Below are 17,023 nucleotides of genomic sequence, written 5' to 3'. Positions count from 1 at the left end.
TGGTAAAGGAATATTCCATTTATTTCTGCATATCCAATCATTCAACTCCATTAAAAAAGGTAAATCTGGTTACTTCAGCTGACGAGTCTCCAAGGGACGTTTTTCAACTGAGAGTAGTAATTTATTTAAAGTCCTGAAAGGTCCTATTGTGTCACACTAACAGACTTTCTTGTCTTCGTGTCAAAGATCACATTCATAAGGTAGTGTTGGCCATTATGAAGAAAAGTTGGTGGAATGTGAGATATTCGGTAGAGGACAGTTGGGCCCGAAACATATGCTACTGAAATATGCTAATTAAATGCATTGAGGAACACAAGCTTGATTTGTTTTGCTTTGTTGCGTGCTGAAATGCATCTTAGTGCTCTATTAGCACAGGTATCCCCTTTCAGGTCAACTACTTTAATGGCAAAGCAACAGTTTGAAGAGCTGACCAAATCAGTTAAACAATCCAAATAATGGCACAGACATTTGAAGAAAGCTGTCACCACCTTGCGTACACTAACAGAAGAACAGGCACATGCAAAACTTAGTCCAAGCATTCACATCCGAGTGCGTTTCTGGCCTCAGACTTACTGGCCACAGTGACCGTCAACTCTTGTTTCTTCAGTCCAGCCTTGTTTTGAGCAAAACACGTGTAGGTTCCTGAGTCTTCGCCACGAGTGGGACTGAAAATCAAGTTCAGTCCATCCTGGGATACTCTGCCTGTGGGTGGAACTCGCTGTCCCGCATGTTCCCACCAAACCTCTGGCTCCGGGTGCCCATGGGGAGGTCGACATGTCACTCGCTCCAGAGAGTCTCCGGTGAACACCCTGGACTGTTTAGGCATCATGTCCTCGATTTCTGAGGGGAAAACGGTGACAAGAAACAGGTTAGATGGAGACGTTTAAGAGCAAAACATGGACTCTAAGCAGCCCCTTATTCAGTGAAAACAATGACATCTGAGCCGTGTAAGCCGCTCAGTCCTGTAAAAGCACTCAAGCAGGTGCTGGAAACAGAAAGGGATTAGACAGTTAATCGCTCTGAAGATTTACTGCATCAGGATCCCAAAGTTCACCAGTATGTGAAGGCCACTACTAGAACCACACCAGTCCTCTATACAGTATCAGTGAGACACAACAGGACAGTTATTAGGGTCGAATCGTAAGGAATGCATAAATTCTGGGTCCGATTCAAGGTCCACTTAACGATTCCATACCTTAAGGGCTCCTTTAAAGGGGTGGTTGAATATGATTTCACTTTTCTAACTTTAGTTAGTGTGTAATGTTGCTGTTTGAGCATAAACAACATCTGCAAAGTTACAACGTTCAAAGTTCAAAGCAAAGGGAGATATTTGCTTTTAAAGAAATTGCTTTTTAAGAACTACAACAAACTGCTGGTAGAGACTACACCACATTCCTCCCGGGTTAGTGACATCACTAACCCTAAAGTTTACATAAACCCCGCCCCCAGGAGCGCGATTTATAGATTATCAAGACAGAATATGCTAATTAATGACTAGAAGATAACTACACATAAGCTACATAAATTCACCAACTAACCATTCAGAAATGTCCTGTTGCTTCTACATGTTGTCACTTCTTCTTGAGTCTCTCCATCTTTCTGACTCCAGTTTGAACATAAAAGGCTAAAAGTTTTTGAAATTTTCAGTGCATGTGTGTGAGGTAAAATGACACAAGCTCTTGAAGCTCCGCCCTCTGTGCCGGGAGCAGCAGCTCATTTGCATTTAAAGGAACAGACACAAAACGGTGCGTTTTTGCTCCCCCTCAAAAAGTGACAATTTTAACATGCTATATAAAAATATCTGTGGGGTATTTTGAGCTAAAACTTCACATACACACTCTGGGGACATCAGAGATTTATTTTACATCTTGTGAAAAGGGCATTACACCACCCCTTTAAAGTGCCCCTATAATGCCATTTTAAAGGTTCCTAATTTTGTTTTGGAGTCTCGGTCTCAGCTACAACTACAATGTTTGAGGGTCAAAGTAGACATCATTCATGGGCAGCCAATGAAAACCATAGACAGGAATTATGCAAATGTTTTACATTGTTATGTAGGTTTGTAACAAGAAGTGAGACTGGAATTACTTCAATTAACTTATTTCAGCAGTTCAGAATCGATTCTTTCTTTTAGGAAACAATAACATTATTTGATCTTTAAAACTTCACAGCTATTCACACTACCTATTAAACATCGCATACATTTTTTAATATTGCTGATTACTTACAAAGCACTAAATGGTTTAGCTCCGCAGTACTTGAGCGAGCTCTTAACGCATTAAAGTCCTTCACGTCTATTGCGATCTCAAAATTCCGGCCAGTTAATAATACCTAGAATATCAAAATCGACCGCTGACGGTAGATCCTTTTCCTATTTAGCACCAAAACTTTGGACCAGTCTTCCTAACATTGTCCGGGAAGCAGACACACTCTGTCAGTTCAAAGCTAGATTAAAGACACATCTCTTTGACCTAGCATTCACATAATACATTCTAGACTTCTATAATTCAATGTTAGGCTGCATAGATTAGGTCAGGCAGAACCAGGAACACTTCCCATAAATCCTGATGTACTCGTTACATCATAAGAAGAATGGCATCTACTCTAATTTTAGTGTCTTTGTTTATCCCGAGGTTTTCCCGCAGCCTGCCGGATCCAGGCCGTATCCAGATCTGATGAAGGACCTTCGCCTGGACCCGATGACAACGCAGTGCTGAAGTGCCAACTAGTCTCTCCCTATGGAGGATCCCTTTACCACTCTACAGATAAAGCGTTGTCGGGAAAATTCGTTTCGCGTACTTACCCCGAAGTGACAAATAAAATAAAATTCTGCATAAAAATTTATAAGGAAAGATCAGTACTTTGTTTAGGCGCACATATATTCAAACGCACATAACTATAGAACCAATTCTTAATGCGCATGTGAACGCCATCAGCGTTTCTCACAGGTTCGCGTTTAAAGTTTGTGTAGAGAGAACAATGTCGTCTTAGCGGCCCCTAATTTAATAACAAATGATCGTTGCGACGGAAGCGAATCAATCAAAACTAACTTTAGCTGAAAAATAACTTTATTAAAGAACCGCTACAAAGCCAAAACAATCTCTGTTACCATAAATTATACGTTTATCTCTGTAAAGCTGCTTTGAAACAATCTACATTGTTAAAAGCGCTATATAAATGAGGATGACTTGTCTTGACAGCTCTTTTACTTTCACAAACAGCTAGTATTACACACTGCATGAAATGTGATATTCGGGGAAAAGAAATAGGGGCACTTTTAAAAACTTTTATGCCACTTTCAAGACAAGCCTTAATTTAACACCACACTACATTATATATATATAAAAAAAGATTAAATTAGTCACAAATGTCTCCAGGGGTTCCCTCTATAATATCACTTCCTGTTTGTTCCTGCATGTTGCTTGACATTGATTTGGTGGTTAAAAGTTTTTAAATATTATGTAGTGAAGCTTTGAGGTTTGCTATTCCTTTTTTCAATTTCATTTGTTTATTCACTTATAACCCTGACATGTTTGAAAATCCAAAATGAATTTAAAATCCAATAATAAAGACATGGGACAATCCCTCTGATACGTCTCGCTCCTACATAAGTTTGATTCTATGGGCCAAAGAGGCCTGTACACTACATCACTGCACGTCTAACTGCACACAAACAAGTCTACGCTTGTTACCTGCGATTCGCAGCGAGGCCTCGAGAGAGACAGGAGGGCCACGGGGTCCTTGTGCCACACATTTATACTGGCCTGTGTTTCGCTGCTTCACCTGAGTGATGAAGAGGGATCCGTTGCTCAGAATAAAGACACTGTAGGAAAAATGAAATGCATCCGTACATTATAATTTATAATCATCATGGACAGGACAAGTGGCAGACAAATGCTACAATGGGTGGTGTATTTTCACACAATGTGTGAGCTAATTTGCAGTGTTAAGAATACACAAATTATTTGTCACTATTTAATGAATCCCCATAAAGCAAATTAATGGGATTTTTACTACCAGAATCCAACCGTTCTATTAGAAAACACTTTACATGTTTCAAAAGTTGCTTGAATTTTAAGAGCCATGTAACTTTTACAAACTTTATAAAACACAAGCTGAATTAAAATGCAGTACCGGGTCTTGTTGGCCACAAGCTCATTCTCATGATACCACTCAACGGTAGGCAGCGGATCAGCCGTGAACTGACAGTGGAAAAGCGCTTCCTCATTCCTCAGGACCACCAAATCTTCTGGCTTCACCACTGGCTGAGGAAAACTCTTATCTTCAAGAGGGAGATCAATGCCATTCATTACATAATGGGAATGTTATAGATTCTCAAAGAAACCAAAAAGTGCCTGTGGTTCAATTCAATCAAAACACACACATACCTATAATGTTAAGAGTGAAGTTGTCATTGCTGCACACTTGGCCCGCTGCGTTCTTTGCACAGCAGTAGTAGAGTCCGTTGTCATCAGGACTGGCATTCGGCAGCGTAAGGGTTCTGTCTTTGTTGTTTATTTTGTAGCTCTTCTCGGTTAATTGTGTTCCATCTCTGTGCCAGCGATTGGTTGGCCTGTGGATTCAGTCGGGAGCAGGGTTATTTATAGCGGAGAAAACTTCACAAGTCACTCTAGATAAGGGATAGCCAATCCAGCTCCTGGAGAGATCCCAACATGCAGAGTTTAACTCAGGACTGGGCAACTCGGGCCCTCAAGTTCCACTTTCCTGCAGAGTTCAGCTTCAACTCTGATCAAACTCGCCAGCCTGTAGCTTTCTAGTAATCCTGGAGATCTCGAATGACTTGTTCAGCTGTGTTTGATTAGGATTGGAGCGAAACTCTGCAGGAAAGTGGATCTCGAGGGCTAGAGTTGCCCAGCACTCATTTAGCTCCAGCCTTAAATCAAACACACCTGAGCCCCTTAATTAGCTGGTTCAGGATTACTTGCAAATAATAGGAAGGTGTGTTGCAGAGTTAGAACTGAAGTACTGAGGAAGGCAGCCCTCCAGAAGCATGGCTGGATAATCCTACTTTAAGTAGTGGTGGGCAGATCGAGGCTCTGTGAAAATCTGAAACAGTTGAAGCAAATGTGCCGCATTGTGTCGAGGCTTCGAAACAATCCGACACCCGTCTCCACGGTGACCCCTAGTTGTCAGAACTAGGGGTGCGCCAAAATATCGATATGGCGATATCTCGCGATATTTTCTCCCGCGATCGATTATCGATGCGCTCTTGCCAAGTATCGATCTTAAAAGCCGTTAGGGCGGGCGTACACGGTGCGAGTTCGGACACTCGGGAGGTCGTGAGATATTGCACACGTTGCGAGTCAGTTTAACTGATAATCGCGTCAAAGCAGCTGGTACACGGCACGACTGTCCTGCACGAATTTTATCCCGAGCCGGCAGCAATCACGTGGGCTTTCGCGCTAAACACAGAGACCGTCATGTTGCATGCATGCAGGTAAAGCTTCAGATAGAAAAATGACATAAATGTGTGTGCAAATGATTTGTTGAAAAGCAGAGAACAGTAGCCATTCCTTTCAACATAAAAAGAGAGAGAGAGAGAGAGAGAGAGAGAGAGAGAGAGAGAGAGAGAGAGAGAGAGAGAGAGAGAGAGAGAGAAGTGTGTGTGTGTGTGTGTGACAGTGTATGCGCACGCTGTATGGTTGCTACACAGTGTATGCGCACGCTGTATGGTTGCTGCCACTGAGGTATAGCCCCATCGACGTGGTTGTGTATGATTATGGCAATAGGGGACAGCTGGTGAAAATCGGGCCGACTCCCCGAATTTTTTAAACATGTTTAAAAATTATCGGGAGGTCGGGAGGTGCTCGGCTCGGCTCGTAATTCCTCTCACACGCTGCGAGCCGCGACCATGCGAGCATCATGGATTCCACTCGATTTCTCCCGAGTGAAAAAAATCATCTGCGAGCAAAACAAAATAGTGTCTGTGACTGTTTTGTTGCAACTGATAGAACACAAGTTGTTTTTGTTATTGTGTTTCATCCAAAAAAATAAATGGAGATTAATTTTCCTAATAATTTTTATTTTTATTTTTTATTTATTAAAACATGATATATTGTGAGTTATTACTGATAATATATCGATTATCGCAGTATCGCCATATCGTGATATTATCGGTATCGTGAACAATGTATCGCGTATCGTATCGTATCGTATCGTGAAGTACCCAGTGATTCCCAGCCCTAGTCAGAACAGTGTAAATGCAACAAAAACCCGGGCCAAACATGCATAAAAAAACCTTTTGCAAATCAATTTTTTATTTAAAGTAAAATCTGTCAAATGCAATTATCTAATCATCTAATAAGATTATCATATCAAGTGTCTATATGTTCTTTTACGTTTTACGTCCAAACGTCTAAAATGCATAAAACTGATAAAAAATCAGGTAAATCCATTGGTAAAACCCACAGACACTTGTTAATTGGTTCTCAGTGACTCCTCATGATTCATGGGTTGACAGAGATCATCGCCCCCAGCGGTGAACCATTGAAATGTCGAAGTGTTTCGAAACGGTTATGACGTTACGAAGCCTCGTTTACTGAAATCACGTGACACTGGCAGTTTGATACACACTCCGAACCACTGATTCGGAACAAAAGATTCGTAAAGGTTTCGAAGCTTCATGAAGCGGTTTTTCAAAATTGGCATCACTAACTTTAAAACATCACAAAACATAACGTTTTGGTCGTTCGTTTACACTTCAAAGTGCAAGTTTTTGGAAACGATAACGTTATCGTCTCCGTGTAAACTACAAAAACATGAATTTGTGAAAACGCTGACGTCATGCGCATGTGTATAACGTGTTCAGTCTTTAGGCATGTAGTGTTTCTTTACAAAGTGACATTGCCAACTACTGGCCTGACATGAAAAATACAGCGTTTTTAGTCGTTTTCACTGATCCGTGTGAATGGGGATCTTTTCGACAACATTGCCGTCAGTATCATCTATAGCACGCGCCATGTAGTCAGAGATGCTACGAATTTCAAACTTGTATTACACGATCTCCAACAAGCAAGACCGCAACAATGACTAACAACCAATGTAACTGAGTGGAAGAACCACACAAGCTCTTTTCTCTATGTAGTTTGTTTGTATGCTGTCAAAAATCACGCGTTGTTATGTGCATTAGTAGTATGTGACCAAATCATTTTGGAAAATTACATGTGATATTTGCGGTCACTGATCTGATTGTTTGATCAATGCTCCTTTAGTATGTTGGTAAACATACTATACATGCACACTGTGGTGGTAATAAAATCCTCAAGGGGGCAATTTACCATCAAATGTCATTATTACAGACATGTTGTTATTCAGGTAGCTAGATATAAGTTAAATCAGGGGTGTCCAAACCTGCTCCTGCCAGATCCTGCAGAGTTTAGCTCCAACATACCAGCCTGGAAGTTTCTAGTGATCTTGAAGAACTTGATTAGCTGGTCCAGGTGTGTTTAATTAGGATTGGAGCTAAAATCTGCAGGACAGGAGCAGGAGCAGGACTGGAAACCCCTGGCTTATGCCAGAACTATACCTCCCTTGTCAGTGTTCTGCTCTGGTGCACAGATATGCAATTTCCATTATCAGCTGTCTGTTTCTGTCTGAGCACACGTCCGTTGACACCCCTGACTACAGCGCAAGTGATTTTAACACTCAACTAGAAAGGTCCACTAGATGCATCTGGAGTATACTACTTTGAAAGTCTTGTGCTAGACGGAGAGGGGCGCAGAAAATGAAGTATATCCGGACCTTTACAAAGAGAACATAATGAGTACCTGCTCTGCATTATGAACTGCAGAACTCAATGACATGAGAATTTGAGCTTGCGTCGCTAAATGCACTCGCTTCCACAGCACGTTTCTAAGGCTAGGAGTCAGACATGCAATTGCTCACCGTGGATGTCCATCTATGTTGCACCGTAGTATCACTTGTGAGGAGCTCTCAATCTCTGCCACTGATTCTGGACTCTTCAGACTCACTGCACCACTTTCCAACCCTGTAAGAAAGATATGTTAAAGACCAACAGCTTGATGATTAGGAGATGGCTGAAACTCTTGTTGAAACCTTCTCCACTCATTATCAAAAACAAACTCCCCCATTCACGCCATCTGGTCATGCTTTGCACCCGCTGCAAAAACAGGCCTCTCCATTTAGTTGACCTTACTTGTTATCTGACACAAGCGGCCGGACGCTGCATTTCAACCAATTAATCTTGGCATTGGATATAAAGGGGCGCTTTGTCTGGCTTCCACTTGCTGGCTCAAAATAACCTTCTCTCACGCGGGCGTTGTTTAGCTTACTGCAGTCGCTAAGGGGGTGAAGTAGGCTGGCCAAGAGGGCCAATGGTTCACATGTGTTTTACACGCCAGGAAAAGCATTTCCAAGAGGCAGCAAACACATGGAGTTAAAATAACTTGTTAAGACTCGGGAAGGAGGGATATTTTGAGCAATGCATGGGCGTTAGTGTTGTCAAAAATATCGATATTTCGATAAATATCGATACTGAAATATCTGAACGGTACCAATACTAATTTCCCGAAGTATCGATACACCGATACTAGCCGAGCTGTCACTTTCACTTCTCTCCAAAGGCGCTTTGACAAACACCACACGCGCACAATAGCAAAAGTGAAGTGAATGGAAAGATGGCGAGTGCGGCACCCCCGCGACCGGCTTTGGTTGATAAAGAACACAGCAGGAGTGCTATCTGGAAATATTTTGGATGTGAAGCAAATGAACATGGAAAGCCGAAGGACACAAGCAAGCCAATATGCAAGAGATGCTACAGAGCAGTGCTAACAAAAGGCGCTAACACCACTAACATAGCAAAGCACCTAAAAGACCGACACCCAGATCTATATAAACTATATAAAGAGGTTGGTAACTCTTCTCATTTTAACATTTCTGAAACATTAACCAAGATGGCCTAGTATTGTTGTTGATATGAGTGTGTGTTGTCTCGTTTTTTCACCGTAATTCTTAAAGTTAATATAATCTTACTGAGGAATCTTAGACAAGTACATATTTTAACTGTGGTCAAATGTAAATTAACTTTTGCTTATTTAACTTTATTCAAAAAATTATTATTTAATTCAGATTTTTGCCTTCATTACCGATTATCATCAATTTGATTACACAGATACTAATTAAACTAAACTGAGCTAGACAATGACATCTCTGAATTCAATAATGAAATGCCTTTAACTGAAAATTTAATGTTTAATCTTATTATTATACATTACTGACACTCTATCCTCCAATTTGATACTGTTAAAGGAGAAGTTCACTTTTAAAATGAAAATTCTGTCATCATATACTCACCCTCATGTTGTTTCAAAGCTGTATGAATTTCTTTCTTATGCTGAACAGAAAGGAAGATAATTAGAAGAATATCAGTAACCAGACAGTTTTTGGGTCCCAATGACTTCCATAGTATATTTTTTTCCTACTATGGAAGTCATTGGGACCCAAAAACTGTCTGGTTACTGATATTCTTCTAGATATCTTCCTTTCTGTTCAGCATAAGAAAGAAATTCATACAGCTTTGAAACAACATGAGGGTGAGTATATGATGACAGAATTTTCATTTTAAAAGTGAACTTCTCCTTTAAGTGCTTTGTGATGCATGCACGTTTGCGTTTTAAATCTGTTCATCAAATAAACGTTAATGTATTAACCAGCATTTATGACCGATGAGCAATGCATTTGTTACAGTATTTTTTTTTATCTTTGATAACAGTAGGTGCAATCTGAGAGGCACTACCTCAGGACATTTTTGTTCATGTAAAATATACCTAATTGTCATGTTCTAGACTTGTTATATTTAGCTTTAAATAAAAAAAATACCCCCTTAATATTGTGGCAGTTTTTTTCTCCGTGGTATCGAAAATGGTATCGAATATCGATATTTTTCAATGTATCGTATCGAAGTTAGAAATTCTAGTATCGTGACAACACTAATGGGCGTTACACTCACATTTGATATTGAAGGAGGCCTCGCCGGTGTGTTCTTCTTCACCACTGCTGTTCTTTGAGGCAATGCACTGGAAGTTTCCTGAGTCCAACGTTCTGTCAATGGCTGTGAATTTCAGGTTGCCCCCTTCCAGAAATCGTCGCTCTGAATTGGTGACAGTCTCACCGTTGTGCTTCCAGGTGTAGATGACACCTTGAGGGTCGTTAACTTCACACCGCAGCATGGCACTGCGCCCGTGCAAGGCATCCTGGGATTTGGGCTCCTTGGTGAAATAGAAAGAGGCGGCCTGCACATGGATCACTATGAAGAGAAGAAAACAAAGCACAGGCATGAGCAAAGATAACCAGGACTGCGCCAAAAAACTAATCTAGTAGATCAGTCTCAGAGCTTACATGTCCAGACGGACAACTTGTGATGTTGATCAGTAAGATGCTGAACCGCAGGTGAAAGAATGTAGCTTTGGAAAAGAGCAGAACACCCCCTCACCCTCCCTCAGACTTGTTCTTTGTTTTCTTCCAGCTGGAACTTCAAGGGCAGAAGCCCAGGTGTGCTTTAGACAGCTGGGGTAGACAAGTCAAGAACTGGGCCTTTTTAATGCTGACCAGTCTCTCTGACCCAAACGATAACCTTAAGCATTATGTGTTTGAGTAAAGCTATTGGCATTGGCCCCTGTTTCAGATCAAAGTGAGGCTACAGCACCTGGATTGTATACTAATGAAAGACATTTTGAAGCATGTAAGTTTTAAATCTGAATTCATGAACTGTATACACAAGCATCATGCACCATTGTAAATTGTGGGCTTTTATATGACGCGTTACCTTAATTCATTTGGATAACATTATTTAACGACAAATCACATTTGATTTTCATGAAGAAACAGTCATACCAACATGCTAGGTGAAGCTAAGTTGTTCTGGGTGATTGCTTGAGCAATCCTACAATGTTGTGGGTGGCAGCCAGGATGTTGCTGTCAGGTTGCTAATGTGTTTTATTGTGGGGAGATTGGGGTTTAATAGGTTTAAAGGATATTTTATTTAATTAAAATATTGTCAATATATTTGACATATTGGCCAATCAAAAACAAATAACCTGTTAAAAATAGTTGGCTACTTTCAGGCTGATCAGGACAAGCAATATAACTGAATGAAACAAACAAATGAAGCAAACAAACAAATGAATACAGAATCACTCAACAAAGATGGTTGTTCAGAAGCACTAAAGTACACTAAAGGCCTTGATTGAACAGCTAATATAACCCAAATCAGTGGTATTCAAATGGCGGTGGTTCCATCCGGACCGGACCATTCTTAGACATCACACTCCTTTGGCCCAAGATCCTCATCTTTGAGGAATAATTTGAGTGTTTAGGACATTGCAGTCCCAGGTTTATTTCGAGTCAGACACCAGCAACTAATAAATGGTTTAGTGAAGGAGTCAGTTGTGAACAATTCAGAGTTCGATTCAAACTTCTTAGTCGTGAGTGTTGTGCTGTTTCCTTAACATTTTTTCCTTAGCATTCTCAATCCCCATTTGTAGCCATTGATAAATAATGGAAATGTGTTTGGTGCAGGAACAGTGTAGAAGGAAGCAACAGCGAGATATATGATTCATGGTGTTTTTATATCACTCCTGAAGAACAGCATTCCAACATGCCAACTTTCACATATAAAAAGAGGGGGGGAATAAAACAAAAGGCAGCCCTGGTGAACAACAGGAGTCTCTAAATCTTTGGCCCATCTTTTACCCCGCAGAGTGAAGCCTCCATTCACCAGAGGACTTCACATTCAGACAGACAGACAGTAGTCGGTCACGCTCCAACAAGCACAATTCACGCTGGGAGAGGACCAGCTTGCACTGGGAATGGGAAATGAAGCCCGAATTCCCTGTGGAGTGGAGTAAAACATATTCAATAAACAGCTGCGATGAGTGACTGAAGTTTGAACCTCACTGGAGATATTTCATGAGAGCAAGGGGGGGTAAAGGAAGGTTGCACCTGTTAAGAGCGCGATAACCTCTCTTTAATTCACTCTGACATGATGTCAACGTGACTTCAGCCTATGAAACCCTGTTTCTTCATCCATCTGTTGCTGTCCTATGTGTCTGTCATCTCCGTCCTGCACCTGTGTCAGTATATTATCCTTGAGTATAGGTCGTATAGTCATCTTAAGGTCCAGGTATGCTTAATTTTTCATGTTTCGTCTTGCATGCTGTTGAGTGCACAAGCCTTTCCAAGTTTAAGCAGGAGAATGGACGGATGCGTTCTAGAGGACCTTTCTTTTCATCTGCTCAAATCACATGCGCTGTCCGTTGGTCATCAGCGAACTATGGTGGTGGTGATGAAATTTACGTCATGCAGACGGTCCGTGAGTCGGAGTGAAATGCGGACAAGGGAAGTATACTTTCGGCTTTCCGGTCTTTACCAGTCTGTTATTTTAAGCTCCGAAAGGCTCCCATCCCAGTAAAACAACATCAAAAACACAGGCCGATTTACGGCAGTCTGAAACCCCCTGAATGCAACAAGTGACCCCTAAAAAATCTAATTGGGTAGTTCGGGTTAGTCTCTTTTGAATGGGTGTCATCTGTGAAAGGACCAATCTGTATATATTCCTGTTCTGACATGTATGTGGATCCCTGCTGTGTTCGCTGGGGTCGCTGGCATCATCACGAAAGTTTGTCGTTTGCATGTCTTGCCAATTTAAACATTTTAAACCATTCATTTGCACTGAAAAACTGAAAACAATAAAGTTTGGACTTAATATAAGTTAGGCTAGTAGATTTTGGTGTGGTACCGAAATTGGAATTGAGAATTGTGAAATTTCACCAGTATCTAAAATTTTGGTGGCAAAATGATCTTTTTTTATTTTGGCAGGATAAGTAAACATTTAAACCAAGGACCCGGTCGAGCCAGAACCAAAATCCTTAGCACTGAGCCCTGGGTCAACTATTCTCAACTATTTTACTTACGTTTCTAAACTGACTGTGTGTGTATGAATTTTCATTTAATGCCAAGCAATGACAGATTTTGATGCGTACCAATTGCAACTTGTGATAATTATTCCGACATGAATTTGTATTAATGTGGGGCCATCATCACACATTTCGCCAATTATATACTCTGAAATGGCTCATATGTTCATTTTTATTTACAAAATAAAGAATATTTAACTCTTTTCTTTTATATGCACCAATATAACAAAACATATGTGATAAAAAGCAATATTAAAATTCATATATATTTTAATAAACAACAATTACGATCAAACTGATTCAGGAAATTTAATCAAACTTACAAAATCAGAGACATTAGTATAAAAAATGAAAAAGTTGTCCTATGTGTCCAGCCACTGCCTTAGGTTCCCAACCCATCAAAACAACATTTGAAGACTGACTACTGACTATTATGTGGTTATGCTCATGCTCACAAACAATGTTCACCCACAGAACTTGGGGAAAAAACTACTGAACATCATCCAACCCCATACGTAAGCCTGTATTAGTGTTGTTCTTCACACAGACAGAAGTCATTACATCTGTAGGACTATGAAAGCAGAATCATGTCTCTACATGCAAGTATCCAGGAGACTTTATCCATGAACCTGACATTGTCCTCAAACAGCAGTCGGAGACATCCGTCAATGTCTTCAGACCTTATTCATAATGGCTCAATTCTGTTAGCATTATGAGGAATTTGCATACCAGCAGAGCACTAAAGGAATATTCTGGGTTCAATGTAAGTTAATCTCCATGGACATGCATTACTGCATTCCCATAGATGATTTCATCATGTCTCTCAGTTACAATGGAAGTCTATGGGGCAAAAGTACCTGAGGGTTTAAAAGCATCACTCATTTTAGGTGGGAGTGCTTTTTTTAGGCGAATGAAACTTTGGCTATGAGTTATTGATGAGTTTACTCCATGTACAATGCTTTACAGACAGTTATATCCAAAGAATCAAGGTTTGGGCATTTAGCATGAATTCTTCTTGTAGATGTTGCAACTAGACCTTTTTAATGGACAAAAAGCATCATTCATTCATTCATTGACAGCTATTTATAAGTTCAAGTTCTTTTATTTATAGAGCACATTTAAAAACGGCCACACGACTGACCGAAGTGCTGTAGAGTAAAACACAATAAGAGCATAACTCTACAACACTTCATAAATCAAGACATTACCACGTGTAAAAAAAAAAAAAGAAAAAAATCTGTTTTAAGAAGAGACTTGAAACCCGTTTAAAATCTCAAATTGAACAATGAGCTTTAATTCTGACGCATTATTACTGTTTTCTGCATTTAAAAGTAGTCTTTTATTCAGACAAAAAAAAAAGTTTTTGCAAGCAACACTTAAAATAATATTTGGTCATGACATGGATTTTTAAAAAAAAAAATCTTAACTTGTTCTTTGAGGTATAAATATAATGTATAAACTATAAAGTTTTTCCTATTAAACTTGCAGGATGTTTTAATGGTACAAAGACCTCTTATATGTCAAAAGACCAAGGAAAATGTACTTTATTTTAAAGGGCTCTTAAAAGCATAAAATCAACTTTTTCTTGGCTAACTCCTTTGTTTACATGTTATTTGTAAGGCTCTAATTTTGAGAGTAATCAATTCAGTTTTAACAATTTTACTGGTGCAATGACATCCACTATAAGTATTGTACTATATACGCAATCGTCGTTTGCTTTTACGAACTGAGGGCCACAGCAAACCAGAGCCGGGCAATGATGTAGCGGGAGACTCCTACCACAAACCCTCACCAACCACTAACACAACTACACAAATAAACACAGATGTATAATCTCTCCTCGTTCTTCAACAGGAAAAAGAAAGTCCTCTATCTGCGGCTCCGCGTGACCAGAAGACCTAGCCTGTAAACTCCCACGAGACCGTGAGGCAGAATTAACTCGCCACTCGACACCGACCACACAGCTGCACCGACAAGAGTTACACACTGACTGACCACCATACACAGCTTTAAATAATGCAGGGAAACAACAATAACTCCAACTGGAAAGCGCTGGGTTAAAACAATGGACAATTATTTTAGTATTTCTAAGGTTCGAAGACTCGAGAGACTCACACTGCTGAGTGTTTTATGAGCTGCACTGCTGTATTATTTTATTTACACACATACATTTCATTTTTACTATGAATTTTATGCATTATATCTTCAAAACATCGTCTGAGCATTTCATCAAGTCAGCTCGTGATGACTAGTGTACTGTGAAAAAAAAATTCTAATATTTTTATAATAATAATAATAATAATAATAATAATAATAATAATAATAATAATAATAATAACAACAACAACAACAACAATAATAATAATACAATATAAATATTGGATTCAAAATTTTAAATTTTGCCTTGGGAATTAACTCAGATTTAGCTGAATCACTAAATTAACAAAAAAAAAACTAATAGAAATAAAAGCAAAATTTCTACAACTTACATTAAAATTAAAACGAATAAATAATCAATTTACAAGCAGTAGCAACAAATAAATATACAAATAAAATAAACAGTGCATTACGTTTTTTTCAGGTAGGTCTAACAGTACTATAGAGGTAAGAAATTCGAACAAAATTTAATAAGGAATCAAATGTAAAATAATACTGGATGGTCTTCCTAGAATAAATTAAATACAGATTTAGTCATTCAAGAGCAGTGAGTGTCAATGTCAATCAAGCAACAGCACTTTTTTTATTCAAACAATAGTTTTTTTTAGGCTGCTGTCACTTTAAGACCAAATGCACGGATCCAATATTGGTCCTGTCCCAAATGGCACCCTAAACACTCGCGGTCTTCCTACGAGTCGGCACTTTCGTGACGTAACTGCGCTTTGACGGTCGGGAAGAAGTCTGCTTTACAGCTTCAGTGCGGGCTCGGCAAAAGTGCGCATCGAGGGCGTATATCGACCACAAGGGGGCGCTCACAAACACCCTTCTGACGCCTAAAATGACAAATGGGACACACTACGGTCTCATGGACTTAACGGACTAGCGTACACGGCAGCCATTGTAAGTCCACCAGAACGAAAGTGCATATGAAGTGTGCCAATTGGGACAGGGCCATACTGTTACACAACTATTATGTTCACTTATGACAAAAACGACTGTTTACTTGGATACTCATCAAGACAGTCATTTTGTTGTTTGTTTTTGAACATTTAAGTGCAATTTGGCACTGGCGAGCTGTTTGTGAGGCGGCCTTATGTGTGTGCGCGAGCGAAATTAGTGCAATTACGTCTCATATTAAGTTTTCAAATTACTTTGCACGTGATTTAATAAAGAAATATGAATTGTACCTCACCTTTAGCATTATAATTACTTTATGCGTCATCAGCATGAGATCGGTTTGAGATTGGCCTTTATAGAGACCGCCCTTTATAGAGGCCGCCGATCAAACCGATTATCAGCTGATAGCTATCGGTAGCGGATCAATCGGACCACCTCTAAACATGGGCTTCAGTTTGTTACAGTTACTTTATAAGAGACATAGAAAAACTCAAGATCACTAGTTTTGGTCATTATATCAAAAAGGAAAACTGACATCAAAATAACTTTTAGGCATTATATGTCAAAATGAGACCAACTGCACAATGTTTTAAATGAAACCATGTTGTGTTTAATAGTTCAGGTCTTAAAAGCAGCTAACATCAATACGACTTTCATTGGCCCTGATGAGAACAGTGTGCTTCAGGGCGAGAGCACTAACCTGGCTGAAGGTGCTCTCCACTTCCTGGATTCCTGTGGAGGAATTAGAATTTTTTGGGACAAAGATGCCATTCATGCCCTCTCTACAACTAACAAGCCAGGAGAGAACCAGGAAAGGAACCTGATTGGCTGAAGAACATATAAACTTTATGTTCGGCTTGCTCAAAAAAACCTCTCCAAAGAGCATGGGTTGTGCCCTAACACTATCAAACTGTGTTCAAACTGGCCCCTTTCAACACACAAACCTCAAGATACTGGAGAGACCAAAACATTTGGAAGCAACCATCCAAAACGATGGTTTCTGACATTGCTCTAGA

At 39.8% G+C, this 17,023-nt stretch overlaps 1 protein-coding gene across 1 annotated transcript in view; it reads right to left on the bottom strand.

Moving 5' to 3' along the window:
* The window catches only part of ptk7a (protein tyrosine kinase 7a), a 45,874-nt gene that overhangs the window by 12,823 nt on the left and 16,028 nt on the right, over positions 1-17,023 (bottom strand). The window contains exons 2-7 of the mRNA XM_082138091.1: positions 9,989-10,285; positions 7,906-8,008; positions 4,389-4,573; positions 4,135-4,282; positions 3,693-3,823; positions 574-840 (exon numbers count right to left, since the gene is read on the bottom strand). Coding sequence (XP_081994217.1) covers positions 574-840; positions 3,693-3,823; positions 4,135-4,282; positions 4,389-4,573; positions 7,906-8,008; positions 9,989-10,285 — 1,131 coding nt within the window. The remainder of the gene's footprint in view (positions 1-573; positions 841-3,692; positions 3,824-4,134; positions 4,283-4,388; positions 4,574-7,905; positions 8,009-9,988; positions 10,286-17,023) is intronic.

This window comes from Leuciscus leuciscus (genome assembly GCF_965113295.1).
Source record: "Leuciscus leuciscus genome assembly, chromosome: 15".
In the NCBI taxonomy this organism is placed as follows: Eukaryota; Metazoa; Chordata; class Actinopteri; order Cypriniformes; family Leuciscidae; genus Leuciscus; species Leuciscus leuciscus.
Note: the sequence above shows the minus strand (reverse complement) of the source record. Positions and strands in the feature narration are given on the sequence as shown.